This window comes from Manis javanica, chromosome 3 (genome assembly GCF_040802235.1).
Source record: "Manis javanica isolate MJ-LG chromosome 3, MJ_LKY, whole genome shotgun sequence".
NCBI lineage: Eukaryota > Metazoa > Chordata > Mammalia > Pholidota > Manidae > Manis > Manis javanica.
In genome coordinates this window covers 212,555,958-212,583,873 of record NC_133158.1, presented here as the reverse complement: position 1 = coordinate 212,583,873, position 27,916 = coordinate 212,555,958, and the positions used below count along the sequence as shown (strand labels likewise).

At 52.9% G+C, this 27,916-nt stretch overlaps 3 protein-coding genes across 3 annotated transcripts in view; 2 read left to right on the top strand and 1 right to left on the bottom strand.

The window, feature by feature from the left end:
• Positions 1 to 2,451, top strand: part of SOX7 (SRY-box transcription factor 7) — a 30,793-nt gene extending 28,342 nt beyond the window's left edge. Inside the window, exon 4 of the transcript XR_012129669.1 lies at positions 1,769 to 2,451. The gene's annotated coding sequence lies outside the window, so the exon portion shown is untranslated. The remainder of the gene's footprint in view (positions 1 to 1,768) is intronic.
• Positions 867 to 26,486, bottom strand: C3H8orf74 (chromosome 3 C8orf74 homolog). The gene is made up of 4 exons (XM_073232774.1): positions 26,384 to 26,486; positions 24,631 to 24,823; positions 3,386 to 3,789; positions 867 to 1,222 (listed from the first exon to the last, which is right to left on the bottom strand). The coding sequence occupies exons 1-4, from the start codon at positions 26,429 to 26,431 to the stop codon at positions 983 to 985; spliced, it is 885 nt and encodes a 294-aa protein (XP_073088875.1). The 5' UTR covers positions 26,432 to 26,486; the 3' UTR covers positions 867 to 982.
• The window catches only part of RP1L1 (RP1 like 1), a 64,396-nt gene continuing 53,547 nt past the window's right edge, over positions 17,068 to 27,916 (top strand). The window contains exons 1-2 of the mRNA XM_073232764.1: positions 17,068 to 17,895; positions 24,263 to 24,837. The gene's annotated coding sequence lies outside the window, so the exon portion shown is untranslated. The remainder of the gene's footprint in view (positions 17,896 to 24,262; positions 24,838 to 27,916) is intronic.

The window sequence follows — 27,916 nt, the reverse complement described above, 5'->3', positions numbered from 1 at the left end:
TCTCGGGCACCAGAGTCACCTGTCAGTTATGTGGCTGTGATAACCAACAACGTCAGGATTTGAGCAGCTGCTTGCACGAGGCACAGTGCTGCAGGGGAAAGCGCAGAAGTAACAGTCTGGAGGCCTGAGCTCTAGTCCCAACTCTTTCACTGCTTCACTGTTTGACTTTGAAGTGGGGACCTGACCTCCTTGAACCTTCATGCCCTCGAAAACTGGGAATAGCCAACCTAGCTGTGTCTCTCTCCCGGGATGTTAGAATGCAAGACGGATCTTAGACACAGCCAGCAGTGCCCCCCTTGACAGAAGAGAGGCTGGGGCTCAGAGATGGAAGGGACATGGGCAAGGTCACACAGCAGCCCAGGGGCACAGCTGGGATCAAAGCCAGGTGTCTCACCCCTAGGCCAGCCCTCGTTTCCTGCCTCCATCTAAATAGCCTATGTTCCCACAGAAGAAAGAGTTTTCTGGAGGCACGCAGATCCACTCCTCCAGCACAGAGATGGGATATGCACAGGGCGCATGACGTCAATCCTGCTGAACACATCACAGAACGGAAACAGCATCCCAGGACCCGTTCTCCCCATGCCAGCCACAGAGCCACCGTGTGGGCTCCAAGTCCCTCCAGGTGGCTGGGTCACCCTCCTCTCACTGCTCAGCCCCACGGCGCTGGTTCTGTCTTCAGGTCTAAGCTCAGACTTGGCCGCAGGTGGCATTCGCCTGCCCACCGAGCATGAAGCTCTGTGCTCAGCAGAAAGAGACAGCCTTTGCCCACCGTGCAAGGAAAATCCATCTGGGCTAGATTTTCAGGTGGGAGAAGATGGTTTCCAGAAAGAAGGGAAGGAAAATACAATGAGTGTTGTTTTGTTTCTTTTAATTGCTAGAAATCTTTGGTCAGCCGGGCGCTCAGCATATCACATGATACTTTCCGAACTGGCAATGGCTTTTCCGCAGCCAGAACCTTTGCACCATGGACACCAGAGGCCGCCTACTTCCTCCTCGCTTTTGCTTTCTTTCCTTTGTTGGTCTTGTGGGACTTGAGAGCTTCATCTTGGCCGGGCTGGCTGGTGATGGAGACGGGGACAGGGATGGGGGCGTTGAGGGTCAGGGTCTTCTTCTGAAGCTTCAGGTCCAAAATATCAAAAGTTGTCTGTATCTCACACTGCAGCTGCTCCTTCAGACACTCCATCTGGATGTGAATGGCCTCGTTGATGAGATTCTCTAACTCCTGGAAGAAATGGAATGTGGCTGGTGAGCAGGGCTCCTGGGAAGGCTCAGGCCATCTGTGCCCAGAGTCCCTCCACCTGATCTCGACTCAGCCACTTCCCTTTTCTGCACGCTGGGACCTCCCATGTCCCCTCCAGGTCTCTGCTCCACCCTGCTCTGTGCCCCGGGAGGCTGACTTATAAGGGCTGCATCAGGCGGCCTTGACCTCTGGCTTTTGGTTAAGTTCAGCCAAAGGGAGGCACTGGCAGGAGACCTTGGGTGGAAGGAGAATGAAGTCTCTCATTGTCCCCCCAGCCGGCTGCAGGCTGGCCATGGAGAGGACCCTCCATCCTCAGCCATACCTTCTGTCCCGTGGCCCTTTCCGGCAGCTCTCTTTGTGAGTGCCAGTGATTGCTATTTCCTAGTGACTGTCACCTGTTTGTGTGTGTCATTTATTGCTGGCATGGTTCTGAGCTCATAGGCCCTCTTTTCTGGTCAGTGCGAGATCCGTTTGGAGATGCATCTCTTCCTTCCCTTCCCGCCCTTGACCTATTCTCACATCTCAAAGTTCTAGGCTTCATGGGAGGGAACAGGAGAAAGAGCTCTGAGAGTGAGTGTATCCCCCAGCCAACCAGCCGCAGGAAGAATGGAAACGTAGCCACTGTCTGCCATGGGAAACAGGAGACCCTGTCTTTCATCTCAACCAGGATATGACATCACGGAATTCTGACGACACGGACCATGTGACTGTGTTCTTCCAAGTTCTCTGCCTGAGCAACCGAACAGCAGAGGAGAATTCATGCTATATTATGTCACTTAAAATCTCATGCAAAATCTTATATTAGCTCCAGAATGGCTCCTTGTTTTTTTCTCTGCAGCAATAACGCTTTTCCTCTAAGTCCTTGGGGAGGATTGTGACCCAAGAGCATGCACCATGTCTATCTTATGGTGATGGTGCCCCCAGATCAGGCACACCACCAGGGACACACAGCAGAGGGGACGCTTGCCCACAAGCTCCCCCAGGCAGGGGGAGGCCTGCAGGGAGCAGGGGGCTGGGTGGGGAGGCAGCCCCTGCCCCTCCGCAGCCTTGGCCTCCTGTGCTGGAGCCCTGAGGTGGGTGGAGACAGGCTGTTGTGTAAGTTCTCTTGGGTCCCCACTGGGCGTCCTGATGCCCTATGATCACCCGGCAGCCCAGTGTGCTGCCACCTGGGAGACTGCACCTTAGAAGAGCATCATTCATTCTGTGGTGTTTGTTGTTCTTTGGAGACTTCCCCCCAGTGTTTTCTACCTATTTAAATGAATACTTCCCAGGCACGTGTGCTCCCAGGTACATTTGCTCTTTGGCTGGCAATTCAGAACTCAAAACCCTTTTGGAATGCACAGGCCCTGGGGCTCCCCACTTCCCCCCCAGGCCCAACTGCCCAACACGTGCACACACATGTACCCATGTGCACATACTTGTTCCTGTGCTCAAAGATGATGCAACAATGATGACATCACTGCCTGCATATAGTTAAAAAAGGAGTTTAGACGCTGCCAGGCCCTCAAGAAGTTGGCTGCCCTGGGGCCATACTAGTCACCGTTCAGTGAAGAGCCCGTCATTGGAGCCCCAGTGGCCTTAGCACCCGCCAAGAGGGCAGTCTCCTTTCTGAGATCCACACTTCAGGCTCCTGTCCCCGGGTCACTGCACTAGCCCTACCCCTCTGCTGGCCTCATCACACAGCCCATCCTGAGCTGCCCCCGTGGCCCTTCCTCTGCCATCTCTCACCAGGCCTTGATGGAGGTGTCTCTGCAGATGTCTGAAGGGCACTGAGAGTCTGTGGTGGTTCAGAATCTGGGGTCTTTTTGTGGTGAAACCTGTCAGTGATCGATGACATAATGGGAAGAACTCGGACTTTGGGGCCAAATGTCAACTCTACCACATACTAGCTCAGGGACCTTAGGTGAGAACTGATACAATTCTCTGAGTCTCAGTTGCCTCGTCACTAAAATGGGACATGAATCACACCTCACAAGGATGTTTTGTGAAACGCATGCAAGAGTGTGGCAGACACCCAGGGATGGTCTGTCCCTCTCTGGCCCCTTCCATTTGTGCAAACAGCAGGGTCCTGGCTGTGCATCTAATTCCAGCCTGGACACTCTCTGGGTAGGAAAGGGCATTTGCACATGGCAAGCTCGGCCTTACCTCTCTCTTCAGAAGGCGGCTCTGCTGGGCGGGCGTCTCCGGGAACGTCCTCTGTAGCCTGCGCTCTCGCTCCACGCGCAGGGCCTCCTTCAGGAGCAGCATGTTGGCACGCTTCTGCACCTCTGCTGTATCGAGCTCGGCCACCTGCTGCTCATGCTGCCAGACAGCCCTGTCCTTGCCATGGGACAGTGGGAGGGGCTGGGGTGGTACACACACCTCCAGTTGGGTGACGGTCAGGTTGACTTCCTGGTGATGGCCGAAGACATACTGGTAGAGTTTGTAGTGGCGGATGAAGGTGTTGTGGAAGTAGTCACAGAGGGCCAGCAGGTGGGTAATGTTGAACTGCCCCTGGTAATCTCTGAGCTTGTTCCCCAGGACTGTCACAGCCCCAGTGATGGAGCAGCCTGTGGGCAGAGGGACCAGGCATCGGGTGTGAACCAGGTCAAAGCTGTGCTGATGGCTGATCAATATAAGTTCTGAACCCTGGCATTCGGACCCAAAGCCATCGTCCTACCAGCTATTCTATATTACCATTTGTTAGCTATTGAAAGCTAAGGAATACATCACATTTCCCTTTTTATCTTGGCTTCTAGGAAGCTCTGAGCCAATTTTGTGTAGTAATTTATATTTATCCCATCTTTTTCTTATATGATTATCTCACTTCTTACCTATATTTTGACCTTTAACTCTTGTTTTAAACAGTTACTTCAACTGTGTTCTATAGTGTTTCCACTTCAAACTCTTTGGGAAGGAGAAGAGGGTATAAAAAGGGGATTCTGATAAGGGTAGAACATAAGATGATTGGAAAGACAGGAATCCAGGCAACCATTATACTGGGGACTGTGTCACCGAATTAGGCAAATATTGTTTGTGTCGTACGCAGATCAGCTCTGAGGGCAGTGCCATGGGCCGTGCCCCCCTGAGGGTAAACCCTCTCCTCCCACTCTAGTCCATTCATTCTCCTGCTTTCAACGCCACTGAAAACTCGGTAGTGGTGTGTGACGATGGGGAAAAATGGGGGATAATTATGTTCACTTTAGAGATTTGGTGGGCCGATCAGGGGGATGATATGTCCAGGAGCTTTGCACAGAGCCTGCTGTCAGGTAGTGAGCCATAAATGCTGCAGGGAAAGAAGGCTTTGTTTTCTCTTCCATCTCTTCATTGGTCTGTCCATCCATATTGTCTATCCACTCATCCATCCACCCATCTCTCCATCCATCTCTTTATCTATCCATCTATCCAGTCATCCATCCATCTATCCAGTCATCCATCCATCTCTCCATCCACCCATCCGAGATCAATTTGTCAAACTTGACTGAGCACCTAATAATTGCTAGGCACTATGTTAGGTTCTGGCAATACTATGATAAATGAGACACATCTGTTCCTTCAAAGTGTTCACAGGAGAGATGCGCAAGGAGATGTTATGCATATGTGTAAAGAGGCACAGAATCAAGTGGAGAGGAGTGCTCAGCGGAGGACGGGGGATCTGGCGTGCATGGTGCATGCGCTCCTTCTCAGAGTCTGCGTGGGACTGAGCCTGCAGAGACAGTGGGGGAGGCCCTTCATGGGGACAGCTTGAGCAGGGCAGGGAGCAAGCAGCTGCATGGCATGGGGGAAACCAGACAGGATTGGCTGTTGTTGGCACCTAAAAATGGAGGCAGGAAATGGCACAAGGTGTTTGGAGAGGTGGGCAGGTGGGGAAGACAGGCGGGAGGGCCTTGACGCTGAGCTCGGAACCAGGGCTTTGTATTCTAGGTCTTGCAGGGCCTGTGCAGGGTTATAGGCAGGCTGTGGACCCGGGAGTAGCTGTGGCCGGAGAGTCCAGGTCAGCAGGTATGAGCAGAAGGAGCAGATCTGAGCGGCAGGACTGATGGTCAGACGTGGAGCATGGCAGAGACCTGCACAGCTCCCAGATTCTTCCTGGGGGCACTTGGAGTGAGGGGACCACCAACAGAATATGACATGACCCCTGCCCTCAGAGAGCTTCCAGGCTGGAGAAGGGCAAGCAGTGGAATAAACGATGTCTGCCTTTGCACTCTCAGCTCCCAGCTCAGTGGGGCCGATAGGTGTCTAGGAATTCAATGAACACCTTCTGATATGTCAAGTACAGTGATGGAGCCATTCATTTAACCACTTAACATATATTTATTAGGGGCCTTCTATGTGTCAAGAACTTCTCCAGGTCCCAGGGAGGCAGTGAGGGCTAGGGAAAAAACAGTATAATTCTGCTCAGCACTCCATGGGGCTAGGTGGGGCCACCATGGGCTGCACTGACTTTCTCAGGGAAGCCAGGGAGCACTCCCCTAAGGAAGTGAGGAAGGGGCTGAGATGAGCAGTGTCAGTGGAGTTATTGGGCAAGGAGAGGTAGGAAAGCGTGAAGCAGCATGGGTACTACCATGTGCAAAGGCCCTGTGGTTGGAGAAAGCATGGCCCATATAAGGAAATAAAGGCTGTGGGTGGGGAGTTGGCAGGCTAGAGAACATCCCTTGAGGGGGGTCCCCTTGTTCTAGAAGAGGCTAGGAGTTGGGCAAGGGCTGGCATGGACCTCCTCTATTTCTCCACCACTGCCCACGTGGCCTTGCACACACCTTCGCGTGGGACACCCTTCCCTACACAGGACTCCCTCCCCAGTCCCAGGAATGCTACCTTCTCACAGAGGCCTCCCGGACCCCCCCACCCCCTACTCCTACATACTAGCTATTTTGCTATACTGGGCAAAAGTTGAAAGTTAAGTGTCTCGAAACTAATTTGTAATGATTTAATATTGTCAACTTTTTGCTAGAAAAATGACAATTTTGAATGGAATTTTAAGTGTGCATTGCTATGATGAGTCTGTATTTCTACAAATTGCTTCTTTGCATAGTAATTTGACATTCCAATTTACGTAAGTATTCAACGACATTAAAAGTTACTCAGAAGGTGTAGTTGTAATGTTGTTAGGTATTGATAGCTTTTTAATTTCTAATATAACTTAAAAATTTTATTTAGTCATCTTTAACCCTGCATCGAATACAAAGGGTAAGCTTTATATGTGTATAAAGCAGATAAACATTGAGTATGTAATGTACACAGAATATCTATGATATCAAAATTTGATATAGAGGTGGGCGATTAGGAAAAAATGTCTAAATTAGCCCCTTGATCTGATGCAACAACCCCACTTCTGAGCACACACCCAAAGGAAACAAAATCATTACCTCAAAAAGACACCTGTACCTCGAAAAGACACCATGTTCCTTGCAGCACTGACCACAGCAGCTAACATACGGGCACAACCTAAGCGTCTGGGTCACGGAAACTGCGGTGTGCATGTATACCAAATGGGATATTATTCAGCCTTACATAAGAAGGAACTCCTGCCGTCTGCAGCACTGTGGATGCACCTAGAGAACATTATGCTAATTGAAATAAGCAAGACACAGAAAGACAAATACTGCATGAATCCAAAAAACGTGAAGTCTGGGAAGCACAGCCGGATGACAGTAGTCAAGGGCCGGCAGTCAAGAGACGGGGAGATGCTCGTCAAGGAGCCCAAGTTGCAGCTGCAGGATGAGTAAGTCCTGGAGACGCACTGGACAGCAGGGCGCCTAGAGTTAGCAGCACTGCTTTCTGCGTAGGACATTTGCTAAGAGAGTAGATCTTAGATGTTGTGCTTGTACATAAAAGTGGTAACTCTGTGAGGTGATGCATATAATTGATTAGCCTGATGGTGGTAATTATTTCACAATGTATATATCAAAACATTACCTTGTACTCCTTAAATATTTTTTAATTATTGACAAATTGACAAATTTTTGTTTGTGACTTGTATCTCAATAAAGCTCGTGATGGGGGAGAAGTCATACACAAAAATATTTAAAAAGTCAATGAAGTGCCTCATAAGGGAGAGATAATGAAAAAAAAGGCTGAGATGCTGCTTTAGGGTGCTGGTGTGCGAGGCACGTGCCTGCCCACTGTCTCACTTGATTCTCACACTCTCACCTGCATCCCGGAGCCCCCGGCAGACCCTGGGACCATGACCCTGGGGCATTCCTGGGCCTGTGTCATATGCTGGGCATAAGCTGGGCAGGTTGCCGATGCTGGGGATCCCCTCACCCTGGACCCGTGTCCCAGGCGGGTGGTGGTAGATCAGGGACCAGTGGGAGCCCTGTGTTCCCAAATCACCTCGTGCTTTCAAAAAAACACAGACCCCCAGCCACACCCGACCATCTCATAAAAGGAAGTGTGGCTTCCAGGACAGGGGCTTGGGAATTGCTGCCTCCTGACTGTGATCAGAGTCATGAGGCAGATTGGAGCCCAAAGAGCTGACATTGGTACACAGGGGCCAATGAGTCACAAAATGACCAGATGGCAGGACGGAATCAAGGCCCCCAAACACTTTGCTCTGCCGAGCGACCTTGAAACATGGCACCTCTCCTCAGGACCCTTGTCCCTCATCTGTGATGTGGCTGCTGGGTCCCTGCCCACACTTGTGAACTTTGTGCTGCTCGGATGCAAAGTTCATTTTGTCCTATTCCTTTTTGCTTTTGGAGAGGGGCGGTTCAACATGACATAGAACATAGCCTCTGGCTTGTGTTTTTATGGCACTCAGGTACATTACATAATTGCACACCAAGAGTTGAGGACTCCACTCAAAGCAACGTGCAAGCCAGAGCCCAGGCACAGGGCAAACCGGGGCACCGACGTGCAGAGATGAGGAAGAGGCATATGGGAAGGAGACAGGGTAGGAGCCCGCACAGAAGAGGCGCCCCAGCCCAGGGTGCGGTCGGGGGCCAGGAGCCAGGAAGCTTTCCTGCAGAGAGGGCTGTGGGGTCCAAGAACCAGGGGGTCAGCCGAAGGTGGGAAAGGGCACCGCTGGTGGAGGGGTAGCCGGGACCGAGGCCAGAGGCAATGGGAGGGCAGTGCGGTGTGTGCACGGCTCAGAGCTGGAGTCTGGGGGGCTGGACAGGGGCACAGGAGGGCTTGAAGCCTTCGGTTTGCACAGAGCAGGCTTGTGTACCTGGAGAAGAGCTGGACTTCATCACAGAAACCGGGCTCTTTAACCTGATCTCCCAGAACCTGAAAGCATCCCAGGAGGGGCTCCAGGACTGACTGGGACCTGCTGGAGTGGCATCCAGAATTTTGCATGCTTTTTTTTTCTGTGGAGAGTGTGCATAGTGAGAATCATCAAATTACTAACAGGAAAGTTAAGAACCATGGCCAAGAGCTTTGGAGACACTCAGAGGTGATACGCCACGAAGTGAGAGGTCAGATGGGGGTTTTGGTGGGAAGGTGGAGGTCTGTGGAGGACGACAGGGACTGTCGGTGATGGAACCTCATGCACGGCTAACAGCTGAGGTCACTCATCTCCGATAATCAAAGCTGGACTCTAGGCCATGTGGAGGAGGCTGTGTGCGAACTTCATGAGGTGAATCATCAAAGCTTCTCTGGGTTCCACGGAGCTGAACACGCTGGAGGGTCCCTGCTTCTCCTCCAGTCTGGCCTGGCAGTGCCCTGGGCTGGGATACCCTCCCAATGTGGCTGCCCATGATGCCTGTCTGTCAAGGCCAGCCCCTGGCCTTCGGCTCCCAGCAGCCATGCACAGAGCCTAGCATGAATGGAGGAATCCGGGGGCCCGGATGTGCTGAGCACCGCAGTTAAATGTGTGTACATGCGCCCAGCTGCCTGTCATCCTGGCGGATGCCCTCCTATGGGCACGAGCCAGGGACAGCCTCAGCTTAGAGGTCATAAAACAAGTGTGGACCTTGTCCAGGGTCAGCAGGGAAGGTGCCCAGGAGGTGAACCCAAGACGCTTTCAACCAGTTCTGGTTTTCAGCAGGAGTCACCCCCAGCTGGCTCGTGAGGCACACTTTCTTGGCCCCCAGACCACTCTCCGTTTGCCGCAGGCTGACAAGTCTCCGGTGACTCAGAAGCCAGGGATTAGGTCTCAGGGAGAAGCCTCTGGCTGAGGCGGACAGATCTGTACCTGCACGTTGCTCTTCAATAACAGGGAGTGGCCTTCATTTGCGTTGGCTGCTGGGAACTTCCTGAAGACGGTCCCCAAGCCCCTGGAGGCCAGCACCTGCGCAGGGACCCAGGCACCTGAGTGGAGGAGGGGAGGACTGGGCGTGGGGCGGCAGCCCCAGATGCCCTGGAATCAGGGCAAAGAGGCGCTGGGCTGGGACCCGGCGCTCCCGGCGCCCTCCCACTGCCTGCGGCCCCCAGGTCCTGGGCTGATGGAGGGGAAGGCAGTGGGCCACGTCCTGGAGGGGCTGGGAACAGGGCAGGGGGGCTGCTCCTTCTTGGTGGGCAGGAGGGGGAGGATCCAGGTGGCACCCCTGCCCCCGGCAAACCAGTTTGGTTGCCCCCGCCTTGGCTCTCAGGGGAGGAACCAAGCCAGGCTGCAGCCTGGCCGACTTGCCTTTCCGAATGCCTGAGCGCCTTCCAGGGCTGCCCGGGATGGTGGGAGCAGACAGGCACGGACTGCACCTCTACCTGCCTCCTGTGTCCTGAGCGCTGCCCCCTGCCCACCCGTCTGCTCTTGGGAAGGTTCTGCCACACTCATTCAGATGGAGGCACTGCTGACAGTGACAGCTCAGGAAATGGGTGTGCTTCCTCGAGGCGGCAGAGGACCCCAGTTTAGGGAGCTCCCTCTGTGCCCTGCACCCCCTGAGGCATCTCAGCTCTGCCCAGCCCCTCCCGGCTCCTCCATGAGGCAGGTGTAGGCACCACCCCACTTTACAGAGGAGAGAAGCTGAGGCGCAAAGAGGTCAAGAGATTTGCGCAAGGGCACGCAGCTGGTAAGGGCGGAGCCAGAATTCAAACCCCAGCCTGGCCGGGGAGGCCCCTTTCTGAGAGCCAGCTCCAGCAGCTTTGAGCAATCTTTGGAGACACCTGGAGGTGGACACTGGGTGGGGGGGGGTCCCCAACCTTCTCAGGCACAGTTTTTCAAAGGATGCCCTGCAGTAGGTATTACACAGAAATGAATGCTCCGTATCAGAGAACTTGAAGAGAAGTCAAACAAAGCCCTTAATATGCTAATGAACCATAAATATGCTAATCAGTCTCAGCAAATGGCCCAAATGGGCTTGCAATGGTTTTCAGATTTACATGAGGCAGATACTCTCTCTGGACCAAGGAGCATATTTGGCATCTACTGAGCTGCTCTTGGACTTTCATTCTACAGGTGGGAAACTGAGGCCCAGGGAAAGGGGGAGACCCGCCCAGAGCTCCCTGTGATCTAGTCAGGACCCGAGCTCCAGCCCAAGGTCGGGGGCTAGGGACCTGGCCCTCGGGTGGCTCCCATCACCACTCCCAGGTGGGGAAGGGACTGGGTGTTTCTTGTCATTGCCCTGGCCCTGGGGCTCTTGTGGGTCAGAAATGTTTCAGAAGGGTGGGCTGGGGTGCTGGCTGCCCAGGCTAGGGGTGGACAGGGCCAGGAAGCAGGGGATTCTGGTCCTGGAACTTTGCTCTGTGGCTGCACTGCTGACCACAAGCCCTGGGGATGGGCAGGAATCTGCGGGGAGAGCCCAAGAGCCCCCCACCTCCGCTTGAGGCCTCTTCCTGCCTATCCCGAGGCCTCCAGAATTGCTGGCCTCCCCTCCTCCCAGTGCAGAGCCGGCAGTCGCTTTGGGAACTCTCTTCCCTGGCTGTCCAGGGGCAGAGCTGCCTGGTGAGCTGAAAGCGAGGAGACTGGGTGGTCTGGTTTTGCCTGATGTCCCCCGTCTGGGCCCCCCCGGGATCAGCCAGAGAAGGACCAGTGGGCTGGAGATGAAGCTGTGCAGTCCTAGCACTGCAGCGCCGAGGGTCCCGTAGCCCTGGGATATGCTGGCCACATGCTCTGTTCTCAACCGCCATTCCCAGTCACGCAGAGGCCACCAGTAAGCTGAGGGCGGCCCCTGCACTGGGGACTGCGATGATGCTGGGGGCTGTTCCTGAGAGCTTGGCTCCGCCACCAGGGCCCCTGTCTAGGAATTCAGACCGACGGCGGCTCACGTCTTGCTTCTGATTCTTGATCCTGTGCACAGATTACTTTGTTCTCCTGGGCGTCAGAGTTCGCATCCCTAAACTGGAGGCAGTAAAAATGCCCATCTCATAGGGTTTGATGAGGGCCTGTGTACAATGCTTCCTGCAGGGCATGGTTCACAGGAAGTGCTCACTAAATAACATGGTCCTTGTCACGTCGGGGGTCGGGAAGCCTCTGCTGGCATTTGCAATTCTCCAGGGACTGCGAGCTATTCTGGAATCCCCCTGGCTTTCCAGAGGGCACCGCATGGCTCTGGCGCCGCACATCCTAGAGGCTGACACGTGCTTCAGTCTAGTCCCTCCAACGTCCTTACCTGTGGGCCTCGTCACCTTGCTGGGGGCTGGTGCACGGGATGCCAAGCAGAAAGGCTGTCCTTAGTTACGGGACTGTGGAGGGTGGTGAAGCGCCAGCCACTCACTGTGTGACCAGACACCTTAACCATTTTTAAGTGTGCAGTTTAGTGGCATGACGGTCATGCTCACTGCTGTATAAACCATTGCTCCCATCCACCTCCAGGACATTTTTTCATCTTGCAAAACTAAAACTGTCCCCATTAAATACAAACTCCTTGTTAGCCTCCCCTGGCCCTGGCAATCCCCATTCTGCTTTCTGTCTCATGAATCTGACTGCTCTGGGGACCTCATGTAAGTGGAATCATATAGGATTTGTCCTTTCGTGACCATCTTGTCACTTAGTATAATGTCTTCAAGGGTCATCCACGTAGTGGCCGGTGTCAGCATTTCCTTCCGTTCATCTGTTGATGGACATCAGTTGCTTTTCTGCCTTTCGGCTCTTGTGGCTGATGTTGCTGCAACCACGGGTGCAGACCTGTGTCCGGGTCCCCTTGCTCAGTCTTTCGGGTGTGCGCCCAGATGGGGATTGCTGGATCTCAGGGCAATTCCGTATTTAATTTTTGAGGAACTGCCCTATTGCTTTCCCATCCACTAGGTTTTTTGATTTTAAGATAAATCAACAACAACATTAAAGGGAAAATCTACCCTAACACTGGAACTAGTAGCATTTTGTTGTCCTTTTAAAGATTTCCTCTCTGTTCACTTCCTTGGGACTCACAGGGCAAACACAGGGCTGTGTATCTTAAGGACGATCATGGGTTTTTCCCCAAGACCTTCTCTTTGCCCACAGTGGTCCACCTCCCTGGTGTACTTAGTAAAAGCACCCCTCACTGCTCCTCACCCCCGTTTCTCCAAAAGTTGACATGTTGGTGCTGAAGAGCTTTGGCAGGAAGGACAGACTAGGGGGCCAGAAGGTCTCCAGGTTAATGCCGGTTCTGCCCTTTACTGTGTGACTGTGTGCAAGTTACTCAACCTCTCCAAACATCAGTTGCATCACTGTGAAATGAGGACAGAAGTGCCGCCCACTCAGGGTTGCTGTGAACATTACACGGGACGATCTTCCTGGAGAGCCTGCATGTGTGACTGGGGAGGGACGCCCTTTCCTCCCCTCCCCCGGTACAGCGCTCTGGCAATGCTTGCTGGAGAAAGGCAGAGTGAGTGGGGCCCAACAGGCCAGTGCAGGGAGGGGTCAGAGGGCAGGACAGGAGCCATTAGGCAGAAGGCTCAAAGGGACAGACTTCAGTTTAGCAGAGGAAGAACTTCTCAGAGGCAAGAGCTACATCAGAGAAGCAGGTGTTGCCTTGGGGGACGAGGAGGCACTGAACTGGGAGGATTCCTGAGCTCTGGTTGGATGGGTAGGGTTGGCATCAGGTAACCTCTTGGATCCCCCTGGACTCTAAGAAGTTTTGGTGATTCAGTGACAGTTGCCCATCTGGGGCAGTGTGGGGGTCTCCTGGCCAAACTTGGCAGCGGGCTCAGTTTCTGTGAGGGGGCCCTGACTTTGGATTTTTGGCATCAGCCTGATCATCCCCCTTCCGATACGGAAATGTCCAGGCAAGCCCCCTGTCAGGGACATGGTGCTGCATCAAGGCGGGAAAGCAGCTACTTCATACCCCTCGTCCCCTCTGATGTCCGGGGGCTCCAAGGCTGACCAGCATGTCCAGCTGACCGGGGAAGGACATGAGCAGCTAGAGGTAGAGCATGGGGTCACTCCAAAGGGCCAAAGGCACTGACACCCCATCTCCTCCACCCACACACAGGTGGCCCAGCCAACCAGCACACACTGGCCGCCGCGAACAGCTCACTCTCCCAACTGGCCTGCACCGCCCGCCACCCTGGTGCCGTCCTGCTGGGGGCAGGATCCCAGGCTCATGGTATGAGTAACTCCAGGTGACCCAGTTAGGAGCCCCACCCCCAGGTGCTCTGCCTGGTTCTTCCAGGTGCTCAGCCTTCCTGCGCGGCAGCGGCCCCCTTCCACTCACTGCAGGGTGCTCCCTGGGCTCCGGCCTCTCACGCCCTCAGGTATCCATGGGCAGGTCCCTCTGCACAGGACAGGTGAGGGGGGGGCAGAACATGGCCACATTCAAAGGCTTTCTGGGAGTTACAGTCCAAACTGTGACCCCCCCAAAAATTCACACGTTGACGTCCTGACTCCCGGGGCCTCAGAACGTGATTGAGGACAGTCTTCAAAGGGATCACAAGGATAAATGAGCTCAGGTGGGCGGCCTGAACCAATAGGCCTGTGTGTCCTTGTAAGAAGAGGACCCAGACACACAGAGGGGAGCCACGTGAAGACTTGGAGAAGGTGGCATTGGATGGCATCTGCCTGCCAAGGAGGGAGGCCTCGGGAGCCACCAACCTGCCCACACCTCCATCTCAGACGTCCTGCCGCCAGGGCCGTGAGCACACATGCCTGCCGTTGAGACTGCCCAGCCTGCGGCTTTCAGTCAGGGCGGCCCGAGCACACTCTCCAGTGCATGGGTCCCTCTGGAGTGATAGCTGCTCATTTGTCCCAAGAAATGCTCTCCCAAGATCTAACTAAGGGCCTCTGCAGACTTCTGCTCTGCATGACCATGGAAGTGGCCTCCGCAGGTTCCCCCCCACCCTCCCAGGGCTAGTCTGAGGGGCGGTGGGCCCTGCGGAAGGCTGCTGGGGGAGGCCCCTTCCCAGAGGTGCATGGCTCTGCACCCGGGCTGGGCTTCCCGCAGGGAAGGCCTGGGCCCGGCCATGAATGCACGGGGAGAGAGTTTCTGCAGGGCCCCTGCGGGACAACTGCCTCCTGCCAGCCCCAGGCTGTGCGGCTGGCACAGTGGCTGCCCGGATGACACTTCCTGGAGAATTGGGAGCAGCTGTGAGCGGAATCCACAGCTACCAGTGCCATGACCCACTTTAGCCGGCACTAGTCTAGCCGGCACAAGAGCATCCACGGACAGGTCATTGAGGCCCATTTCCTCCTGGCTCCAGGATTTGCAGACCAGGCAGGAAGGAATGGGGTTCTTTGCAGCCCGATGTCTAGGTGGCGCATCAGAGAGAGGCCAGTGCCCACCAGACATTGGTGCTGATGACAAGAGGCAGCCGCTGCACAGCCATGAAATGCTGGTTGGTCCCTGCAGACCAGCAGGTGGGGGGCAGGCCTGGCCGCATCTGCACTGGCTCGCACACCTCGACCCTCAACTCCCTGCTGAGTGAGTGAAGCCTGGGGAAGGGAGGCTGTCCCTGTTCCACCCTTCTCCTGTTGCAGGGTGCCAGTCAGAGATGGGAGGCGCAGGGCCTCCTGGGCATGCTGCACCTCTGTGGCTCTCCCAGCTGGAGGAGGGGTCTTCAGGGTCCCCAGACACCCCACTTCTCTTTCTTCCCTTCTCCGGGCACCTCAGCACAGCATGCAAAATCCTGCGATTTTCTCCCCCCAGGATGGAGCCAGCAGCCTTCTGCACCAGGTCCGCTGACTCCACCCAGGGTCCTAGGAGACGGCTCGCTGAGGTCTGCCCAGGGCTTCCCAGAGGCTGGTCGAGGAGGTGCCGAGGTGAGGACTCTTCCTTCTGGCCTGGGGTTGAGACCAGAACATCCTGGTGAACCATTTGCCAGGATGGAATCAGTTTATGCTTTTGAATAAAGGGCCACCTTTCCCTCTCCGCGCTGAGCCCTGATTGAACTACAAGCTAAGTGGAGCGGGTGGTTGACCTAGCAGAGCTCTGAATCACTGTTGTGCAAACATGACCCTCCTTACATGCTGTCTGCCAACTTTGTTATCTAGTATGCAAACGGAACTCAGCCATCGTTAGTGCCAAATTAACCAAAAATGAAAAGAAAAGAAAGCACGGAGAAGCTATCTTCTAAGAGGAGTGACAGCCAGTGTGGACTTTAGTCAAAACAGAAGCTCGAATGTGAGCCAGTGGGCCAGCGGGACCCCTGGCTGTCTATGTAGTGTACCCCATGACCTGTGACAGGTGGGACATGTGCCCAGGAGGAGGGGCAGGTCCGGATGCAAGATGGGAAGGGCCGGGGCTCACTGGGGACCTGCCCTGCCCTCTTGATAGCTCTTCCCACCCCCTACTGCCTGGGTGCCCCAACGAGGGCATGGACAGCTGCTCTCTCCCTCAGCCTCGTGGGCAGTGCCACTTCCTCACACGTGGGTCTGAGTGTGGGGCATGTGCACGGGGCAGCAGCATTAGGGACTGGGCTAGAGTGTGTCTGGACCTCCATTCGGCTGGCCTGTGATTTGAGCCCACCTGCAGTTCTGCCTGCCGGGTGAAGGGAAGATAAATGGCACAGACAATGAGTCCCCCGCAGGGTGGCACACAGCAGCTTCAAGTCCCAGGTAGCCAGCATCTGCTGTTCAGCCCACGTCACCTCCATGTGTGATGGACAAATGGGAGCTAACAGGTGTTGAGCCCCTACTATGTGCCTGTCACTATGCTGTGCATTTTGCACATCCAGTTTCACTTAATCTTTCCAACCGCCCAAAGAGTTGGAACTATTACCACCCTCATTTTAGAGATGAGGAAATGAAGCCATAGAGGGATAATATTCCTAAGGTTATACAATAATAACTGATGGTGGTAGGATTTGAACCCAGATCTTCTGATTGCAGAGTTTTGTGCCTAATCACCGTGCTATGCTCCCTTTAACCTCACTTGGGCATGTGGCCCTCAGTGAAGCAGCCCTGGGATGAGCCAAGCACCCTGACCTCCTCTTTGCATACAGAAGAATCTACTCCATTCATTCATTCATTCATTCATTCATTCATTTCTTCATCCAGCACCCACTGTGTGCCACAGGCATTGTTTGGCACTGGAGGACAAAAATGAAGCAGGCATAGATCCCCTCTCCAGAGTTCAGACCTCCCTTTGGTCTGGCCTTCCGGGCTGCCCCTTCATGGGTCTTTGGGGGAAGAGTTTAGATCTGAGTAGAGAAGGGAGGAGGAAGGCGCGACAGAGGCAGCTCTGAGAAGCTGCGTGGGCAGGGAGCTGGTGGGCATCCACGCCAGGGTCCGGAGGGGAGTGCTGCTGCCAAGAACCAAGGCTGCAGTCTCAGTGGGCTCGGGAAGGCGGCCCCGGCTGGTGAGGAGTGGGCTAGACCTGGGCCTGGTGCTGGAGGGTCCAGGACTGTCTCTGAGTGGTGAAGGTCAGCGCCCTGGAGGGTTGGGGTGTGGTGGGGGCTGGAGTGGGGGAAGCCCTGGCGCTGAGTTCAGCACAGGAGGCCTCTCAGAGGAGGGTGGCCTGCTGGGGAGTGGGCGGGCCTGGGAGGGGCAGGTTGAACTGAGGGGTAGATCTGGAAACACCCACCAGCAGCGGGGGCTGATGTCAGATGACCTTTTGCCCAGGCCTATGCTGGCTCAGTGGGTTCCCACTGGGGTTGGGTCCCAGGTCCTGGGGCCTTGTCAGGAGTGGAGTTTGCCCAGATCTGGTTGGCTTAGGAAGGAACAAACTGAATATGGGCCAACCCTGTAGGCCTGTGGCCCAGAGCTGGGTAGTGTGGCTCAGGTAATACCACATGGGAGCAAAAAAGATAAAAAACTGGGCTGCAGTTGGGCAGAACTGAAGCCAAACCAATAAGCAAAGCCGGGGGCCTTGGGGTCCCAGTAGGGGAAGAACAGCCAAGCCCTGGGAACAGTGTCAAGGGGCGGCCTTCCTCTGCAGGTGTAAGACGTGCTGGTCCAGATGGACAGCAGAGCCCATCGGGGTGCCTGAGACCCCCGAGGAGGGGGCATAATAAAGATGGCCAGCCCCCTGAGCATTCACATGTTACACGCAATGGCCTCCTCTGATCCCATGAGGTCAGTGCTGTCCCTGTCGAGGAGTGACCTGAGGCACAGAGAGCTTAAGGGACTGTCCCACGGTTGTGCAGCAAGGGAATGGCAGAACCAGATGCCAACCAGGGCTCCAGCAATGCTGAGGGCGAGCCCCACCTGACACTGGGGTTGGCTGCTGAGTGGGGGCGGCGGGAGGAGCCCTGGGGAGGAAGGAGGCATCAGCCAAAATCCCACCCCTACCTCGGGAAGCAGTGGGAGGCCCTGCTGAGCTCCTTCATGCCCTTGTCCCACTTCTGGGATGCAGTGTGGATACAGCTGCCACAGGGATGCCACCTGGGCCACCTGGCCATCTTCAGGAGCAGCAGGCGTCATCCTGAACAGCACCAGGCAGGCCGAGGTACACAGGGCCCCATGCAGGTAGCCTGGTCCGGTGCGGCTCTGCACCCTCACTCTCGGCTCTTTCCAGCCGTGGAGCCAGCCCGGCATCGTGGGAGGGGCAGCTCTCCGCAGATCAGTGACCCGGGCGGGGAGCCAGGGACGGGCTTTGGGCCCCTTTCCCACATTCCCCACTTCTGGGATGAGTCTGCAGCTTACTTTACCTCCTGAAGCACCAGGCCCGTCCTGTCTCACTCCCTATAGAGCAGGTGGCACCTGGGGAGAAGGGGCCTCAGAGATCTGTCTCTGCTGCTGAGAAGGAGCGGATGTTCTTCCCGCACATTTGGAAGCTGCGTGAAGTGTGCCCAGCCCCCTGATCGTGCCGTCTCTGTATCACCTACCGCCTAAGTCTCAGATCTTCGTCCCTGTGGTCACCTCTAAAAATAAGAGCTAGCGTGTACTGAGACTTACTGGGCACTGGGTATGCGCGCACACATAATCCCAGTTAATCCTTAAAACAACCCTAGAACTGGGCGCTCTTGCTCTTCCCATTTTCCCGAGGTGTGACCAGAGGCTCAGAGGCGATGTGACTTGCCCAGGACCACACATGCAGTAAGGGACTGAGCCAGGATTTGAACCTTCCCTTTCGGTGCTGAGCCTCCTGCCAGATTCTACTTTCATCAAGTCAGACTTGAGGCATGAGGAGCCCACCCAAGAGCTTGTTCCAACAGGATGTCTGTGCCAACCATGTTTCGCAAATTTTGAGATGATGTAAAGTAAAGGTGAGAGGAAGAACTTGTAAGCTGGATGGCCCAGGATCATGACTGAAAAGATGTCAGGAAGAAGGAAACGTGGGCCAACATTGACAAGTTGGAATCAGTGGAGACGACAAGTGAAGTCTTGCATGTGCGTTTAAAAATCAATATTGCATAAGGGCAGAATGGGAAAAATGGTTCCAATAAGGAACTTCCTGCCCAATGTGAACCAATGTGACCTTGATGCTGGTAAAGCAAATGCACCATTAGGTTATATAAACAGGTGCATCATTACCAGGACATGGGAGGTGATAAAACCTCTGAGCCCTTCACTCATCAAATCACAGGTTGTGTGGTGTTTGGACCTGGATGTCATCTTTAGAATGATATTGACGAATCCAAATGAGCCCAGGGCAGGGCAGCAAGAAAGGGGGCAGCGTGGGTGTGGTGGAGGGGTCAATGGAAATGATACTGTATTAAGAAACATGAAAGGCACTGGGGCTGTCTAAATGTGAACACATGGTAGTCACATATAAAGCTCAGTAAATACCTGCAGGGCCGTTACTCTGCTCTAGAGGACAGACTTGGAGCATTTGAGTAAGAGCAGCAGAAGGCAGATGTAGCTAGATATATAAAGAGGAACTTCCTAATAACGAGGATGGTTGTACAAAGGGATGAAGTGTCTCTGAAAGGAGTGAGCTCCCTGTTGCATGGAGGGTGCCGGCAAAGGCTGGAGGAATCTCCTGGGCTGGCTGAAAGGGCTCCCTGCAGTAGAGAGAATTAAGTTAAGTTCCCTGGTCCCCAAGTCTCCTTCCAAGTCTAAGGTTTTTAGAACCATGAGACTTCTAAATACGCTGTGCTGGCAAGGTGTGCAGTAACCAGAAATGCGAAAAGCCAAGGGACAATCTAACCTCCTGGGTTTGAAGTTGGCTTTGCATCATCACTGACTGTTTTTCAAGGGCTTAGCCTGTGGGAGGCTCTGCTGCAAACTTGAAAGCGCCTGACCAGGTTCCCACCTGCTTGGGGCAGACATTCTTCCTGCTCATCAGTGTTTGTTCTGGCCGTGAGCCACTCACTGCAGAGCTCGCGAGGCAGGGCTGGACTCTGGTACCTGCCTGGCGCTGTGAGCAGCGGGGTGCAGGCCCAGGGGGCTGCCAGGAAGGCCCTGGGGGCAGGCTGTGGGGTGGCCGGGTGGGAAGGCGTTTCCCAAGGCTCTCTGAAACTAGCCCTAGAGCACAGCTGTGTCTGGCTCAAGCCTTCAGAGTGGGATCACTGGGTGGGAATGCTGGCCTGGGGAAGAGACATGGACAGGTACCTGAGCAGCTCAAGAAATAAAAAGCGGATCCATGTGCACATAACATATGCAATGGGAACACTGAATGGCCTGAAAGTCATGGTGCGGTTTGGTGAATGGGTGCAGGAGCACATGATTTGAAAGCAGTGGTCTGGTCAGGGGATGAAGTGGTTAAGAAAGGGAGGGGCCTGGGAGGGGGCAGAAACATGGTAAGATTAGGGTAGGAGGCTGAGGGTGGCTGAGGTGGGTGAGCTCCGGGTGCATCTGGGCAGGGACCTGACGCACCAGGGACAGGGCATCGTGTGCTCTGTTTGCTTGGCATCTGTGGGAGATCTTGATCAGAAGTGCAGAGGAGGACCTCAGATGTGCCACATGTTAAAAAAATATTACACTTAAAAAGATTTCAAAATAAAGAAATACAGAAAAGCTTCAAAAAGAGTACATAATCAAGGCATGGTGGTATTGGCAAAAGAATAGTGTATTTGTCTATCGAATAGATCAATGTGTCCAAATAAAACATCGGCAAAGGAGTAGACAAATAGATCAATGAAACAGAAAAGGGATCCCAGAAATAGAGCCACACAAATGTAGGCAGCTGATTGCTGACAAAGGAGCAGAGGTGATACAGTGGAGCAAAGGCAATCTTTCCAACAAATGGTGCTAGAACAACTGGACACCCACATGCAAATGAGCAAACCTAGACACAGACCTTACACCCTTCACAATAATTAAGTCAAAAGGGATTGTGGATCTAAATGTAAAATACAAAACTATTAAGCTTCTAGAAGATAACATAGGGAAAAATCTAGATGGCCTTGGGTTTGTGATGATTTCTTAGATACGCCACCAAAAACATGGCCCATGAAGGAAAAACTGATAATTTGTACCTCATTGAAACATAAGACTTTTGCTCTGCAAAATGCAATGTTAAGAGAATGAGAAGAAAAACCACAGGCTAGGAGAAAATACTTGTAAAAGACTTATATGCTAAAAGGACTGTTATCCAAAGTATACCAAGAATTCTTACAATTCAACGATAAGAAAACCACTTGCTTGGAAAATGGGTAAAGATCTTAACAGACACCTCATCAAAGAAGATAATACAGATGGCAAATAAGCACATGAAAAGATGCCCCACATCATTTGTCATCAGGGAAATGCAAATTAAAACAATAATGAGGAAACACTATACACCTATTATAGTGGCCAATATCTGAACACTGACACCATCAAATGCTGGGGAGGATGTGGAGCATTCATTGCTGGTGAGAGTACAAAATGGTGCAGCCACTTTGGAAGACAGTTTGGCAGTTTCTTACAGAACTAAACATACTCTAACCATATGATCCAGTAATTGTGCTTCTTGTTATTTACCCAAAGGAGCTGAAAACTCATGTCCACACAAGAACCAGCATAGAGATGTTTGGTGAAGACTTACTCATAACTGCTAAAACTTGGAAGCAACCAAGATGTCCTTCACAAAGTGAGTGGATAAATAGCCTGTGGTACGTCCATGCAATAGAATATCATTCAGCACTAAAAAGAAATGCACTATCAAGCCATATACAGATATGGAGGAAATGGAAATGCATATTACAAATGAAAGAAGTCAATTTGAAAAGGCTACAAACTGTATGATTGCTGTATGACATTCTGAAAAAGGCAAAACTATAGAGAGTAAAAGTAAAAAGAGTAGTGGTTGCAAGGGGTTGGGAGGAAAGGAAGAATAGATGGCACACGGGATTTCTAGGGCAGTGAAAATATTCTACCTGATACTGTGATGATGGGTACATGTCATCAGACATCTGTCAAAACCCACAGAATGCACAACACCAAGAATGACTCCTATGTGAACTACGGACTTGGGGTGACAATGATGTGTCAGTGGAGATTCATCAGTTGTAACACATGTCCCTCTCGTGGGACCCTGACAGTGAGGGGGCTGGGCGTGTTTTTGGGCAGGGTTTCTATGGGAAGTCTCTGTACTTTCTGCTCTATTTTGCTGTGAACCTACAACTGCTCTTAAAAATAAATTCCATTTTAAGATATAGGGCAAACGAAGCCATAAAACTCATTAAACCATAAAACAGTGGAAAACCTCTTAGACATTGGTATTTACTTTTGGACAGTAATTTTTGGGACATGACACCTAAAGCACAAAAACAAAAGCAACAGTAAACAAGCGGGATGACCTCGAACTAAAAAAAGCCTCTGCTCAGCAAAAGAAATGACAAAATGAAAAGGCGACATATGGGCCATGAGAGAAAATATTTGCAAGCCATTTATCTGATAAGGGGTTAATATAAAATATATAAATATATAAGGAACCCAAATAACTCAATAGCAAAATCCCAGGTAATCGAATTAAGAAATGGGTAACATACCGGAACAGACATTTTCCCAAAGAAGATATTCAAATGGCGAACAGGTACACGGGAAGATGCTTAACGTTACCAGTCATCAGGGAAAGGCAAACCAAACCGCAGCAAGATACCAGCTCACACCTGTTCAAATGGTTCTTATCAAAAACAAACAACACGCACTGGTGAGGGTGCGGAGAAAAGGGGCCCTTGTGCTCTGTTGGTTGGGTTATGAATCAGTATAGCAATGATGAAAAACAATGTGGAGTTCCCTCAAAACATTAAAAATGGAAATACCATGTGCTCCAGTACTTCCACTTCTTGGGATACACCCAAAGGAAATGAAAACACTATCTCAAGGACATATCTGTACCCCCATGTTCACTGCAACATTATTCACACTAGCCACTCCAAGACATGGGAACAACCGATGTGTCCACTGACAGATGAATGGACAAGGAAAATGTGCATGTCTATAATGGAATATTATTCAGCCATAAAAAGAAGGATCCTAGCATTCGTGATAACATGTATGAACCTTCAGGGTATAAAGACAAATACCGTATGATCTCACTTATATGTGGAATGTAAAAAATCTGAGCTCCTGGGAATAAACAGATTGCTGACTGACAGAGATGGGGATGCTTGGGTGAAATGGTTGAAGGGGGTCAAAAGGTACAAACTTCCTGTTATAAGATAAATAAGTTCTGGGGAACTAATGCACTGCACCGTGACTGTAGTTAACAATACCATATTGTATATTTGGAAGCTGCCAAGAGAGTAGATCTTATAAGTTCTCATCACAAGAAGAAAATTGTAACTAGATGAGGTGATGAATATTAACTTATTATGGTAATCATTTTACAATATATACATCTATCAAGTCACTATGTCATACACCATAAACTTATGCAATGTTGTATGTCAATTATATTTCAACAAAACTGGGAAAAATAGGATAAAGAAAAACTCCCCAATGTGGCCCACATTATGCCCCATCACCCCGGAATCCTTTCAAGTACATTTCCTAACACAAGCACACGTCTGACCACAGCCTTCAGAATCCGGAGACCGCCCTTGACACATTACCACTGTCTGAAGCCCAGATACCATTTCAGTTTCGCCAGTTGTCAGAATAACATCTTTTATAGTAAAAGAACCTAAACTGGGGCCATGCGTCATGTTTCCCAGCCGAGTCTCCTCGGTGACTTTAGTTTGGAACAGTTCCTGCACCTTTCCTTGGACCTCATGACCTAAATATTTTTGAAGATTTCAGGAGACGGGCTTGGTTCAGTGACCCTCACTTGATGTAGTCTCATGATCAGGTCAGGTTCTGAGTCTTTTCTAGAAGCATGCGGGGCTCTTCTTTTACGCCCCACCAGGGGCACAGGATTCCCAGTGTCCTCTCTCTTGGGTCAGTTGACCATGGAGATGTCTGCCAAGCTTTTTCACTGTAGAAATATTCTTTTCCCCTTGGCGATCAGTAAGGACATTGCAGGAAGCTTCTTGGGAAGTATGTAAACATTGCATTCCTCATGAAGCATTCACCCACCTGTTAATGCTTCTTGGCTGAGTATTACTGTGATGTAGCCACAGTGGGGCTGTTCCATATATTTGTGAATGAAGGACTCTGCATCTCACAGAGCAAGACATGGATGGTGTGACCCCATCCCTTCATGCCATGGAGTCAGGGGACAGCCTTTCATCCTCTTCTCATGAAGCCGATACATGGTGGGTGGAGGAGACATGCTGCCTTGATAAACTCACCTGACTGCTATTCCCCCATCCCCGCCTGTAAAGGATTCCCCCAAGACATCCAGCAGAGCAAAACCTGATACGAGGAACAGTTTGCAGTCTTTCAGGAGGGCAGTGGGAAGTCAGTGAAGGATGCTAAAGCAGAGGAGTGACTCATTTGGTTTATGTGAAGCAAAAGCAAAACAAAACAAAAATTTTGAATCGTGGTCCCTCTTTCTTCCTTAGAACAAGTGTGACTTCCCTCTGAGCCTACTCTCAACTAGCTGCCCCAGAGGTATTGATCTGATAATGAAATTCATACTAAAGTGTAAACAACTGACCGAGAAGCAAACCTCCTGGCTGCTGTGTGAACAGCTTGGAGTGATGGGAGATTTTCAGCCAAGAACACCAGTGAAAAGACTCAGCAAGGGTATTCTGTTTACTCCACTCTTCAGGAGCCCAGCTACGAGCATACGAGGAGACTAAATGTCGGAACACAACGGAAGAGGCTCCCTGTTCCACAGAGGGCTCCTGGGGCTGCAGACCACAGTGGGGTCCTGTGCTTCTCCCGCCCACAGCCAGCCTTTCTGACACCTGCCCTGGATGCCCCATACCTTTGGTTTCCTTGAGCAGCTCTTCTGTGAACTGGACCACCTTGGCCACCTTCGCCCATGGGAAGCCTTTGCTCACAGCGAAGATGACGCTTTCATAGAGGGTATCCAGCAGGATGCCCCTGCGGGGGTCTCCCAGCTCCTCAAACTCCTCCCAGTTCAGCAGTCTCCGTAGGTGCTCACGACCTTCTGGTTTCTGCAGGGCAAGAGGTGAGAGCTGAGGGATCAGGATGCCATCCTCACTGGGTGAAACACTACTGGGGGCTCCTCAGGGGCTCCCCGCTGTCCTGAGGAGTGACCAGAGTGTGGCTACACCTGGGAACAATTATTCCTTCGTTTCTGGACAGCTTTCCCTCCCCTCTCCGGGGACATGCTCTTCCCAGCACTGCTCCTCCTCTGAGAGGCCTTAGGCAGCCCCAGGGTTGTGTAGGTCCCCCCCACTTCAACCTCCAGCAGGCTTCAAGTCCTGAGTTAAGGTCTCTCTCATTTCTCTTCTCTAAAACAAAATTTGGCTTCCCTCTGAACCCACTCTCAACTGGCTGGCCCAGAGGCCTGGATCTGATAATGAAATTCAAACTAAATTCATACGAAATAAGAAGAGGTTTGGTGAAGCAGTGTGCTAGCAGAGGGAATATGTCTTTCTTAGTGAAAACTCAGGCACTCCGGCAGGCCAGGGGGTGCAGACTGATCGGGGTACCTGGCTTCCTACCTCTAGGTTAGCCCATTTCACCTGAGAGTTTGCCTGGCCTTTCCAGAGACGCTCCAATAAATCGCCAACAGATGTAGGAGGAGAAAATGTCTTAAAAGGAGGGGGTAAGAAGAGGTGTGGCAGGAAGTGGGGACCCACAGAATGCAGAAGTGTTGCTCCCTGGGGTGAGGGGAGGCTCTGGCTGGGGGTGTCCTTGTCGGTGGGGAGTGACGGCAGGCTCAGTGGGGCAGGGAGGCCCAGAGCCCTGGCATCCACCCCGTGGACTCCCCTAGTCCCCACCCCGCTCCCCTGCCTGACCCTGCGGCCCTGCCCCACAGCCCTCCCAGATCCGCGGGCTGGCGTCTGGTGGGATGACCAGCTGAAAGGTCTAGAGGAGGTGGTGAAGCGCATTCCGAGTGGGCAGAGAGGCCCCGCCGGGGGCAGCCTTCACCTGGCGCCTGGCCCTCAGCTCGTGGCCGTGGGCCAGAAGCCAACCTCACACAGGCTGGCTTGGGGTCCCCTAGCCTGTCTTCAGCAGTGCCTGGACACCCCGCTGTGGCCAGCCCTGTTCTGGCAGGAGCCCGTCCAGGCCCCTGGTTGGATCCTTGCCACCCCACAGGCCCCTTGTTCACTCCTTGGTTCCGGTTCTGAGGAACCAACAAAGTCCACGCCTCCCCCACTCCCCACACACGTGGGCATGCACCCCCACGGGGCTCACAGGCCCCTGCCGCTGCCTGCTGAGAGTGGCATCAGTGGCGCTGGCCCAGGGGCCTCCAGGCCCTCTTCTGAGGGAGGCAGGCACAGGGCCTCCGTGCCAACTTGTCTTTCCCTCCAGGTGGGCTCGGCTGCATTGGGAGGGCTGTCCCTGCAGGCCCGGAAAGTGCCCCATCCAAGGGCTGGGCAGCCTTTGGCCTGGCTTTCCAGCCGGCACACAGCCACCTGGGCAGGCACCTGCTGGGCCCTGCCATCCATCTGAGGAGGCACCATTGAGAGGCCACTTCCCGGGTGCACCTCATTGTTAGACCAGTGGGAGCAAACTTCCTTTTAAAAGCCACATTTTCTGTTCACCTGAAACTGGAAGACTTTTTTCACTCCCTGGGGTGTTGACAGCGCCATGGCCTCTGCATCCGGTCGCTAGGAGACGGAAGCAGGACTGACTTGGAGATTCTGGAACCTGGGGGTGCAGGTGCGGGCTTTGTGAGGTCACCAGGACCTGCTCGCGGGGGCTTCTCCGAGCTCCTTTCCTCCCAGGCTGGCCTCTCCAGCTGGGCCCTTGCACCTGCTCAGGGCCTCGATGCCTCCCCTGCTCCAGCCTCTCCCCGGGCCCGCTCACCTCCTGGAGGCTTCCCTGTGAACATGCACACCCGTCTGAACACTTGTCTCCTTGGCTTCGAAAAAGCTGCTGTCTCTTGAATCAGCTTCTATCTTTTCAGCCACTCCTTCCCTGCCTTCTGGGAAGACTTCTCTTTCTCTGTTTGTCCCTTAAATGTTCGTATGGTCCAGGGTGCTGTCCATGCTGTCTTCTTCTCTTCTAGGCCATTTATTTACTTTTTTCTTTATTCTGTTGTGGTGAGAACACTTAACATGAGATAGACCCTCAGTATATTTTAAATGTTCAGTATTGTTAACTACAGGCACGATTGCACAGCACATCTCTAGGCCTTAGCCGTCTTTCAGAATTGAAACTTTATGCCCTTCGATCAGCAGCTCCCCATCTCTCTCTCCTCCCAGCCTCTGGCAACCACCAATCTGCCCTCTGATTCTGGGAGCCTGTTTCAGATCTCTCATGTAAGAGGAATCATGCAGCATTTGTCCTGTGAATGGCTTATTTTGCTCAGCATAATGTCATCAGGATTCATCCCAGGAACTCTGCTTTTTAAGTTTATTTCTTCTATTTGGGTGAAACATGCATAACATACAATTCACCCGTGTAACCATTTTTAAGTGTAGTTTTGGTAACATCGAGTGCATTCACACTGTTGCATGGCCGTCTGCACCATTCATCTCCAGGGCTTCCAGAAACTGACCTTCCCAAACAGAAACTCCATCCTCACTGAACAACAAACCCCAATTTTGCTTTTCCCCAGCCACCGCCCCCCCATTCCCTTCCTGCTGTGAGTCTGACCGCTCTAGAAACCTCACATCAGTGGAATCATACAGTAACCGCCCTTCAGCGACTGGCTTCTTCACTAACGTAATATCCTCAAAGCTCACAGGCCACATGGTCTTGGGGGATTTTATCCAGTCTCACAGCTTCAAGGTCCATTGGCAGCAAATGATTTGCAGGCTTATGTAATGGAAGTGTCCCCCGTCCTCTGTCCCCAGCTTAGGGTGAGCAGAAAAGCCAGTGTCTCCCCAGAGTGGATGGTTGGGCAGCTTGTTAGGTTTCCAGGGGTCCCTGGGGCATATGTGGGTTTGCTGGCGGGGGTCCGGGGATGAGTCTCCAGGTGCAGGACAGCCCTGTGGGGAGCAGGGCCAGGCAGGTGGTACAGGCTGGCCCCCCGGGCCTGCCCCCTCTGAGCATGCCCGTCTGTGGGGTTTCTTCCTGAGCCTACAGCCCTGGGCACTTCCCAGGGGGCACCTGGCTGCAGGGATCAGAGC

Bases quoted from the DNA above. Each gene is read 5' to 3' on its own strand.
- C3H8orf74 (XM_073232774.1), bottom strand. From the start codon at position 26,431: ATGGCGCTGTCAACACCCCAGGGAGTGAAAAAAGTCTTCCAGTTTCAG. The intron at 24,824-26,383 runs GTGAACAGAAAA...CTTGCCCTGCAG, and splicing joins AAAAAGTCTTCCAGTTTCAG to AAACCAGAAGGTCGTGAGCA. The intron at 1,223-3,385 runs GTAAGGCCGAGC...CATTTCTTCCAG, and splicing joins GCCGCCTTCTGAAGAGAGAG to GAGTTAGAGAATCTCATCAA.